The following is an 11,518-nucleotide window of genomic DNA, read 5'->3' as shown; positions in this document are numbered from 1 at the left end:
GCAGAATTTCATATTTTTCATGACTAATATTCCATTGTGTGTGTGTGTTTATACACCATATTTTCTTTATCAATTTACCTGTTGATGGAAACTTCATTTACTTCCATACTTTGGCTATTGTAAGTAATGTTGCTATGAATATTAGGGTGCATGTGTATTTTCAAATTACTGCATTCATTTTCTTTGGATATATATACAGGAATGGAACTATTGGATATGGAAGATCTATTTTTAGGTTTTTTAGGAACGTCCATACTGTTCTTCATAGTGACTGCACCCTTTTATAGTCCTATCAAGACTGTATTCTCTTTTCTCCACATCCTCACCAACACTTGCATTTTGTGGACATTTTAACAGGTGTAACATGATATCTCATCATAAGTTTCATTGGCATTCCTTTGATGATTAGCAACATTGAGCAATTTTTCATGTGCATGCTGGCCATCTGAACACCTTTTTTGGAAAAATGTCTATTCAAGTTTTCTGCCCATTTTTGATTGGGTTCTTTGATTTTTTGATATTAAATTATATGAGCTATTTATAAATTTTTATATTAATTCTTAATCATATCATTTGCAAATGATATATTTGGAAGGTAATTATATAATGGAGGGAAATCATATATTTCCTTTCATTCAATAGGCTGCCTTTTGCTTTGTCTATGGTTTCCTTGCTGTGCAAAAGATTTTGAGTTTAATTACCTCCCATTGGTTTATTTCCGCTTTTGTTTCTTTTGCCTTAGGAGACAGATCCCCAAAATATTGCTACTGTTTATGTCAAACAATGTTCTACTTTCTCTTGTAGGTTGTTTAGTTTCAGGTCTACATTTAGATCTTTAATACATGTTGAGTTTATATTTGTATTAAAGTGTGAGGACATGTTTTAATTTTTCTTTTATGTGAAGCTATCCAGTTTTACCAGCACAACTTATTGAAGAGGCTGTCTTTTCTTCATTGTATATTCTTGCCTCTTTTGTCACAGATTGATGACCATTATGGTGTAGGCTTATATCGGAGTTCTCCGTTCCATTCCATTGATCTGCGTCTGATGTTAGGTTAGTCATTCTTGCCTTCTTTTGGTTATTTGCATGGAGTATTTCCCTTTCCCCTTTCCTTTCACTTTTAACTTTTGTGTTTCTTTAGATCTAATGTGAGTCACTTGTAGATAACCTATAGTTGGACATTTGAAAAATATCCACCTCTCCCAGTCTTTACAAACTGGCTCTGTGAAGGGAAAGGCCTTCACTCATTAACCTGACATAAATACTTAAGAGCTTTTTCAGGCCTTTTTAAGCATGCCTATTTCCTGGATCTCTGTGCTTTTCCCATTCAATATTCCAGTTTTCATGGCTGCTTATCAAATGTCTTAGATTTTCCTCAGAGTTTCATCTCAGCTTCTTCTCAGGGTCTTAGATGCTCTTTGTGTTTCTCTGCCCATAATTTCTTGCCCCAGTAGCTCACAGATTTGTAACCTTCCTATAGTTCTTAGATGCCATGGTGTCTGCCACTGCTTTCAGTGGGCTCCAATCTGATATCCAAACCATGCCACCATTTCCACCATAGCTCCCTATTAGGCAAAACAAAAACCAGTCACTTAAGGAAGCCAAAGACAGCCCAGAACAATGCAAACAAGTTTGACTTTTCCCCCCATTGCATGGGAGGAAACAGGAATCGCACAGCTTCCTCCTGACCATGCTTTGCCAGGGAAGAGGCAGTTATGGGTAAGCAAAAACATGCCAAAATTTTGTTCCATAGTAAGTGTAGCCTTTTCTTTGTTAAACATCTGTATGGCTACTACAAATCCATAACTGATTTCTAGAGGTACCACAAAGCTACTTTGGTCAGTGTTTGATCTTTACTTTGTGTTTCCACGAGTGAACCCAGGCCTAGAGCTTCCTAGTCTGCTCCTTGCCATTGGCACTCCTTGGCACTAACATTTTTAAAACGTTATTAATGACCTATTGTAGTTAATCCACTTCATTTTATTACCTTTAAAAATTCCACATCTTCAACCATAAGTACTGACCTCTTTGATTTGGTTAATAGACAATGACACAGCAACAGAGTTCATATGACTTATCCATTACCAGCAAATTTAGTGATTACAGCTTATTAAATCACAGTATTTTGAATGCTTATTTTGCTTGATGATTCAGCTGTACACAGTATTTTATAGACTGTTATACTTCCACTGTCTGAAAGGTGTCATACATATTATTGATGCTCAAAAGTGATGATGTCGTCTTAATGACACATTGAGCCTATTTATCCATGACCTAAGCCATGAGCCAACTGTTTATAAAAGCTGACTTCTAAAATTAAAGTTGACTTCATATTCTTCAACACTTAGTGAAGGAAAAGCTACAGATCTCCTGAAGATAATCTATGTTTCCTGGATACTTTAGGTCCTTGGAAGTATATAAAGTTTTTATCTTTTAAATCATCAATTGTAGCTCAGAAAGTCAGAAGTTGAGATTTATCTAATTTCCACCCATCAGGAATATGCATCCTCCATTATCCCAGGGTGCTATTTTTGGAGGAAATATCTCAGATAACTCTATTTGCTTGAGATTAATTACTTCTCTATCTTCTCAAATATACTATATATTCAGTTATGTTTCAGTCCATGTTCACATACTGCTTTGTAGATACTTTTCAGGTTTCTGACTCTTTAGCCTCCTTGAATAAATTATACAATAATCATTCTTACTCCACATCTCGTTATTCAAGAAGTAACTGCAATTCTTTCTTACACTGCTATCACAAATATCCTTTCTCACTAGTATCAGCCCCTTTCAGGTGTCATTTCCTCATAAATTATTAATTGTACACAGACACTGCTTGCTTTTATCACCATTCCACTGCAGAACCCCAAATTTCCTACTGGATAATGGTCACACTGCTTCGTGACCCTCCTTAGTTTAGCCTCATACTACACTTCCACATTTATGTTCCCCTGTCTGCATCATGTTTCCTGTGACTGCACTTGTTTTCAGATCTGAACATATGCTGTTCTTTTTTCCTTGAATGCTCATCCCAGTCATCTACCTTACCAAATTTATTCATTATACATTTCATTCATGTAGCATATATTTAATTATTGTTTTCTCATTTCTAAATCGTATCTCTTGCATTAATCCTTCCCCAAATGCTTCAGTCCCCAATGTGTTCTGATTTATTTTGCCTTATACAGCAGTCATTTCTTTATCTTCCCCATTTGGCACATTGAGTACAATTTCTTGGCATATTTACTTATCTTTTTTCTGCCTATATCCTATGTTCTCAGCTAGACTGTATGTTTCTCAAAGCCAGGAAACAAACAGTAAAGCTTGTTATAGTGCTCTCAGCACTATAACAGTAAAGCTCGTTATAGTGCTCTCAGCAGTATTTACATTTAATTATGTACCTGAACACTTATTATTTTCCTTGACCACAAGAGAAATGATGGGCAGTGTTGATGTTTACTCAATAAGCTTTGGTAAAACAAATAGAATCAATGACTTTTTTCCAGAAATCACACCCATAAAACATTGCTCACTCTCCTGTATAAAAACATTTAATTCAAATTTAAGGGCAAAGTCAATGGCATTGTCTAGATGCTCCTCTGATGCCTGCTGACTATTTTTCAGGATTTGCCAAGAAGCTTTTGAATTTTAAAAGTTTCTTGGCTAGTGTGAAGAATACTTCTTTCAACCCATTAAATCATAGAATGCATAAACCAAGAGAGTTATGCCATGCTCAAGTGTTAATAAGAAAAGTTGCCAGTAAGCTCAACTTAGGACCTGGCTCAGAGAATGCATTCCATATATAGTTTTGAATCAATATCAGTGGTTGCCTTTCTCAGCGTTTACACAAATTAAGGGAGCAGGGCAGTTGAAATAGTGGTTTACTGATTTAGTGCTGGAAACCACTGTACACCTATTGTGGTGGATCCTCCATCAATAGATCATTCTCAGCCTGGGTGGTATTTTCATCACCTTGTGGAGATGAGCAGTGATTTGAACAGAACCATCTTTAAATAGGGCTCTGCATGTGGCACAGTTAATCTGCCTGCAATGCAGGAGACCCGGCTTCGAACCCTGGGTCAGGAAGATCACTTGGAGAAGGAAATGGCCACCTGCTCCAGTATTCTTACCTGGAGAATTATATGGACAGAGAAGCCTGTTGGACTACAGTCCATAGGAACATTTTGGACTGTTTCTTCATCCAGAATTCCTCATCTCTTTGGGACTTTGTGTCTAAGCTGATATAAAGCACAGGTGTCCTTGTCTCCCAATATGTTACTACATTGCTAAGAAATAAAACGTTTTACCAGAAGTCTTCTAGAGACATACTATAACTCGCTAACCTGTAGAGATCATTCAAACGGGAGGAATTTCAAGAACTCAGATGAATATGCTTTTTCCCCCTCACTCCTCAAGCCATAGCTGAAAGATTACAGCCCACTCTTTCTTAGTAGTGAGACAGCGGCCCTCTTTCTGTAGTTGAGATAAAAATATTTTGAAATGAATAAAATATTTTAAAATTAATGGACCTCTCTATAATTTTTTTCTTGATTCAATTTCTTCTGAGAACACATTAAGTTTCATAAGTTTAGCCCAGGGCTAAACATGGCCCAGAAAATTCTAACACATGATTTTCTCATTAGATTCACTTTGAAAGTGAATAAAAACCACATGGAAAAACACACACAAAAAATAAATTCCTGGACAATAAAGATGATCCAGAGTTTTCTTTACATGTCACTTACCTACTCTTACACCCAATTTCTAAAAACACAAAGTATTTTTAATCAGTTTTCAAGAAGATGCTCTAATCTTCTATAAGCATGCATTCAAAGGAGGAAAACATTCTTCAGGTGTCAAGATTAAATGTGTTTATTTCGAGTTAGTGGATACAGTGGTATTTTAGATACCAGCACTCCAAGCTACACCTATGTATTTGCCTCTAAACCTTCACACGTTGTCAGTTTCCGTTCCTCTAACATTCCATCATTGGGCTTCCTATTACTAGCAAAGTCACAGTTCAGTTTTTTGTTTTGTTTTTTAAAGTAAGAGCAAGATGATCACCACATTGTGCTTCCAGTGCCCCCAGAAGGATTATAATTCTTTTAAACAAAGGTTTATTGTTTTCAGTAAAGGGGGAAATTGATAACAAGAGCACTAGTAATGGCACGACTAGAAGAGAAAGAACAGAATACAGATTAAAAGAAACATTTTAGGCTGGATGAGTTAGTTTCTCCTTAGTAAAAACTCCACATAATATTATGGACATGATGTCAAAGTTAAATTGTTCAATTTGTGGGCCACACACTTAAGCGTATTGGCTAGTACATTTTTGCACTTAAACAGAAGCAATACAAGCTTTATGTTCTACCATTACACTTCCAGTTTGTCACTTATTAATATACCTGCCAACCTAATGATTCTTGCATGCATTAGAGTTTGCTTTTGTAGAGTTAATTTTATTTTCCCCATCCCTCCCACTCCCGTAAACACTGCAATGTGAACTCTGCCCAATTTTATGAGAATGTTGCAAAGGACAGCTCTGTGCCACCTCGGGACAGGAATTTCCTGTCTCCTCCCTAGGCTAGAGACGGATCAGTGGTATTGATCTCCTCTCACCTTACATGCAAACAGACACTGTTCCTTATTTTCCCCATGCCAGAGGCATATGAGTCAGCAGGTATGCATACAAAAATGGAATTAAAAAGGAAAAAAGAAAAAGAAAGAAAAAGCTTTCTTGTTAAAGCCTATCGTCCTAGAAGGAATCCATTGCTTTGAATTCACTTAAAGCCTGTACAGGCGAAATGTGTTTCTTCTGAGAACCTCGTCTCACTCGTGTCTGGAATTCTTCAGGCTTTTCTCTCTTCACAAGGGGCTTCTTCTCTGGTGCCTTCATCTTCCAGGACACGACAGGTGAGTTGACAGCTGCTGTCCCATAGACCTTCTGGTATTTTGTTGAGGCCACATATGATGCTTTCACCGTAAGGACAACAGCATTCATCAGGTTTTTAGCTGCCTGGATGAGTGACGTGGCACTGTCCAGCTAGAGTAGAAGAATGAGATAAAAATGGGTTAGTCAAGGCCCAGCATTCAGAAGATGGAGGTGCAATTTCACAGTTAAAACAAAGTTGTGTCTGTGCAGATATACAGTATTTCCATAAAGGAGCAGATTATTACATGATAAGGTGAATAGGTTAAAAAACAGTCACCCGTCTTCTATTCCTAATCCCACCCTAAGAAGGAGAAAAAAAGGGGATATTTGATGATACACAGTTTTCTAAAATCTCAATACCTCTAAAGACAAAACTGTTTTTTCATCACGTAAGAATTCCAACGTAACAGAAATTTTCCAAAGTGGAAGAACACCTAATGTTATTACATTAGGCTGACTGGTAATGATAACAATTACTTAAATGTTTGAAAAGCATTTGGCAGGCACTGAAGAATAAAAAGTTATAAAGGTTTTCCATCTCAGTTTTATGGTCCTCCCAGTGAAAGTGTCTATTTATAAATAATTTCTCCACCCTGACCTCTGGATTGATAGGGATGCAGGCAGCTAGGCAGAAGAATATATCCATGGATACACTGACTTTTTAATTAGATGTCTGACATTCTACAGTATCTATCTGACTTTTCTCAGGTCTTAAATGTACCTCATATAAAAATATCAACAATTGTGTTAGGTGTGTTTAGATCAGAGAGCACTCAATAAGATCCCCCTATTCATGTACTAAATGAAATATTGTTTTTTTTTAAGAAGTGCCAAATGCTATTTTAAGAACTTTTCCCCACTCAACTCTTACAACAATGCTATGACGTAGGTATTACTGTCATTGCCACCATATGGTGAGAGATCTAGTGTACACAGAGCTCTAGTAATTTTCTCAAGTTTACACAGCTTAAGTGATAGGGTCCTTCAAGACTGTACTACTGTGCCATACTGCCACCCTATTGGGTAGGAGGACTTTAAAATTGTTAAGACAAGTCACAGCTTAGAGCAGCATAGGTGTGGAAATTCACATCCAGACTCTAAGGCCAGGGATTTTTTCAAGTTACCTCTTTTCTGCTTTTCACCAGTTAGGCAGCATGTTACATACTTCATACTAGACCATTCAATATCTGTTTCAAACTCCTGGACCACAAAAGCTGAAAAAGTTCAAAACTGCATTTCCCAGACTCCCATTCAGTCAGGACTGTATGTGTCACCCAGTGACAGGAAAGAATTAACAGCTGGACTACAAATAATACTCCAGCTTCAGGGATGCCTGAATGTAATCGGCTCTTCAAACTTATAGTATCAGTTAAGGAAATGTATCCCATTGCAGCTAAATGAGGAAATCAAGGCTGTTGCTAAGGAATGTGCTCCTAGTTGCTGAGGCTGTTCACTGTATAACTTGTAATCAATGACCGTAGCTATATCAGAGAATGGGAATGAGGCATACGACCTTCTGGGTATGAGGAATTAACAGTGTTTATGCCCAGTGACCCCAAACACTGTGACTCCCCAGGTGATATGACCTGCATTCACTTAACTTGTCATTTCCTATGAACCAAGCAAGTCTCAAGTAGTGACTGGGGACATCAGATGTTATATCTAAGGGCTCTATTATGTTGTCCTGGCTATTATCTGTTTAACATCCTGTATTAAAGCTAAATAAACATATTCTGAGCTTAAAAATTTCTATGAGAAATAAACTCAATACTTCTACCACAAAAAGCTTATAAAATCAGGTCATTGGAGAAAACAACAGAAGGAGCTTTTTAAGTATGAATTTCTTACAATGCCATAAAATTAAGGCTTCACCATACACACACACTCATACATACACACATAAATTAAACGTCAGTATTACACTGACTCCACAATAATATAGAGAAGCAGAGATTTGTGGATTAGAGCCATGACTCAAGGAATATATAATTGACTGCTTTGCAAATTAAATCAACCAAATGGATAGAGTAATTACTTACATTACCAATTCTATTACACTGTATAAGATGTCCATATACCAAAACAACCGTTTAACCAATAATGTTTACTTTATACAGCATAAATTTCTAAAGTCAGCTAATAAAAAGAAAATTCTAGATTATTCACATTAATAGAAGGGAAGCCAAGCACAGATTAGTGCAGTGATGTTCTAAGTATGGTCTCTGAACCAGCAGTATCAGCATCACCTGGGAACCTTTTCAAAATGCAGTCTCTTAGGCTAATCCCAAAATTCCCGAATAAAAAACTGGTAACCCAGGAGATTCTGATTCATGCCAAAGGTTGAGAACCTCTGGATTAATGAAACCCAAAGACTATCTCAAGGCTTGTTTCATCCAATGATTTCAAGACTTTCACCATCCACAAGTTTGGTAACATCACAGCTCGTTAACTGATTGAATTTCACTTTTTCATCTTTCCAATGATACTTTCAGGTAGGAATATAAATAATGAAGAAAAGAGATAAGATAGCAACGTGCTGGGACAATTAGGAGATCAACCATGGTTTCTTTAGAGCTAGATACAATACCCCTCAGCCAATTGACAGTTCCCCATAAGTCTGTCAGGTTTCAAAAATGAGCAATATTCATTCACAAAGTTAGTTGATTCTATTGTGGGCTATGAGCGAAGAGAGGGTAGAATGATATTAATACATCAGGGACAGTTGTGTTGATTTGCTTTGGAGCAACAGAATTAGTAGAAGTAGAATAAGGCAAAGTATGTCTATTTTATTTTAAATTGTCCTTGGAAAAGCAAATCTTGGGAGAACTGAGTAAGTCCAAAGAGAAGAATTACAAGTAATCTGGAGATTTTTACCACAGATTCCATTTTCAGATAGATGGTGTCTAATTCTGCTGCAAAAATATGATAGCCTCTTTCTTCTTCAGAACCCCTTTGTTCTCCCAGCCTGACGCACGAATCCTGTGAATAAACCTAACACATTGGTTGAGAATGAGATGATTCTGCATGATTGAGCCAATGATTTTGTACAAACCACCTGGTAGGGGAGGTACTAAACTTATGGCAAGGCAAAATGAGGAGGTGAGGTCCAGCTAAGCCGGAGCAAATACATTTCAAGATAGTAAGGCCAATCCAAAATCAATGCAAAATTTGACTTTTTCTTAAAAATTGAATTCCCGAAGAGTAAATTTTACCATTTGCTCTTTACCCACCATAATGATTTAGATCATTTTCAGCACCATCATAATTTGTTTTATTTAAAAATGGGTTTCCTTTATACTTGTCCAAAACAGCATTGAGACCTGGTTTCCAAGTGGAACATTTTGTTAAAAATTCACTTCCTAAAGAAAATACCTTAGAAACCATAAAGCTACATTTCAAGATACTATCTAAATAGAAGGTTTATGAAAACTTATTTCACATAACTGCATTCTATTTTGTGATGTATACTGTAACTAAGGCATTTTCAAAAAAACATGTTAAAGAATATGTGTAAACGAAGTTCTTATAATAACAACCAACACTGATTGAATGTTTAGAAGTTGCTTGGCATTGCTTTAGTCCTTTTAGTTAATTTTCATGACTCAAGAGTCAAAGGAGAAGGCAATGGCAACCCACTCCAGTACTCTTGCCTGGAAAATCCCCTGGACGGAGGTAGGCTGCAGTCCAAGGGGTCTCTAGGAGTTGGACATGACTGAGCGACTTCACTTTCACTTTTCACTTTCATGCATTAGAGAAGGAAACGGCAACCCACTCCAGTATTCTTGACTGGAGAATCCCAGGGATGGAGGAGCCTGGTGGGCTGCCGTCTATGGGGTCACACAGAGTTGTACACGACTGAAGCAACTTAGCAGCAGCAGCAGCAGAGTCAAAAATCCTTCAGATAGAAACCTCTACAACACCTTTTACAGATGAAGAAAGGAAAACTTAGGGAGGTGAGGTAAGATAAATTGTTCCTGTTCAGTTCAGTTCAGTCACTCAGTCGTGTCCAACTCTTTGTGACCCTATGAACCGCAGCACACCAGGCCTCCCTGTCCATCAGTGACTCCTGGAGTCGTCCACCCAAACTTATGTCCATTGAGTAGGTGATGCCATCCAACCATCTCATCCTCTGTCGTCCCCTTCTCCTCCTGCCCTCAACCTTTCCCAGCATCAGGGTCTTTTCAAATGAGTCAGCTGTTCGCATCAGGTGGCCAAAATATTGGAGTTTCAGCTTCAACATCAGTCCCTCCAATGAACACCCAGGACTGATCTCCTTTAGGATGGACTGGTTGGATCTCTTTGCAGTCCAAGGGACTCTCAAGAGTCTTCTCCAACACTGCAGTTCAAAAGCATCAATTCTTTGGCACTCAGCTTTCTTTATAGACCAACTCTCACATCCATACATGACTACTGGAAAAACCATAGCCTTGACTAGACGGACCTTTGTTGACAAAGTAATGTCTCTGCTTTTTAATATGCTGTCTAGGTTGGTCATAACTTTCCTTCCAAGGAGTAAGCATCTTAATTTCATGGCTGCAGTCACCATCTGCAGTGATTTTGGAGCCCCCCAAAATAAAGTCAGCCACTGTTTCCACTGTTTCCCCATCTATTTGCCATGAAGTGATGGGACCAGATACCATGAATCGGCAAAGTAGGAATTAGGACCCGTACTATCCTTTTCTCACCAAAGCCGAACAGCTGAATCACTATACTGTGTTACTTCCCCTAAGCCTCACTCAGTTTCTGGGATTTTGTTTTTCAGTCACAACCTATCATTCAAAATGAACAAATCTCAATTATTAACTCTGTCTGGGCATCCTATGGGCTTCCCAGGTGGCTCAGTGGTAAAGAATCTGCCTGCCAGTGCAGGAGATGCAAGAGATGTGGGTTCAATCCCTGGGTCTGGAAGATCTCCTGGAGCAGGAAATGGCAACTCACTCTAGTATTCTTGCCTGGAAAGTTACATGGACAGAGGAGTCTGGTGAGCAACAGTCCACAGGGTCACAAAAGAGTCAGACATGACTGATCACACATGAACAGGGAATCCTATAAACATCATGACTGATTCTAGCGAGAGCTTCTATCTCCTGATCTGTGATTTTTGGTCTTATCCTCAGAGCCTGGATTCTTTATAACTTTATCTCCGGGTGTTGGATGTGCAGCATGCATGCATGCTAAGTCGCTTCAGTCCTATCTGTCTCTTTAAGACCTTATAGACTGTAGTCCGGCAGGCTCCTCTGTGCATGGGATTCTTTATGCAAGAATACTGGCGCGTGTTGCTATGCCCTCCTCCAGGGGCTCTTCCTAACCCAGGGATGGAACCCATATCTCTTGCATGGAACCCACATCTCTCTTTACCTCTGAGTCACTGGGGAAGCTTTCAGGTGTGCTATTGCCCAGTAATCCTTCCTGGCCCTTATGCTGTTCTCCTGGCTTGGATTCACCATAATGGCAGCAATGTCTGGGGTCTGAGCCCTGCAGATTTGTCTTGTACTTGCTCAGTTTCTCTGAAGCACATTCAATCTATGGCAGTAATGACTGGCTCTACACTCAGGTGGGGCTCAGCTACTCTGATGAGTGTT

At 38.4% G+C, this 11,518-nt stretch overlaps 1 protein-coding gene across 4 annotated transcripts in view; it reads right to left on the bottom strand.

The window, feature by feature from the left end:
* Window positions 1–4,860: 4,860 nt before the first annotated feature.
* Window positions 4,861–11,518, bottom strand: part of CTNNA2 (catenin alpha 2) — a 1,404,594-nt gene continuing 1,397,936 nt past the window's right edge. For 2 of the 4 annotated variants that reach the window (XM_012169003.5, XM_042246024.2), the window contains 2 exons: window positions 8,811–8,927; window positions 4,861–6,047 (listed from right to left, as the gene is read on the bottom strand). In XM_012169003.5, coding sequence (XP_012024393.2) covers window positions 5,760–6,047; window positions 8,811–8,927 — 405 coding nt within the window. In that variant the 3' untranslated portion in view covers window positions 4,861–5,759. The remainder of the gene's footprint in view (window positions 6,048–8,810; window positions 8,928–11,518) is intronic. The other 2 variants (XM_042246023.2, XM_042246025.2) reach the window with 1 other exon arrangement.

This window comes from Ovis aries, chromosome 3 (genome assembly GCF_016772045.2).
Source record: "Ovis aries strain OAR_USU_Benz2616 breed Rambouillet chromosome 3, ARS-UI_Ramb_v3.0, whole genome shotgun sequence".
NCBI lineage: Eukaryota > Metazoa > Chordata > Mammalia > Artiodactyla > Bovidae > Ovis > Ovis aries.
Note: the sequence above shows the minus strand (reverse complement) of the source record. Positions and strands in the feature narration are given on the sequence as shown.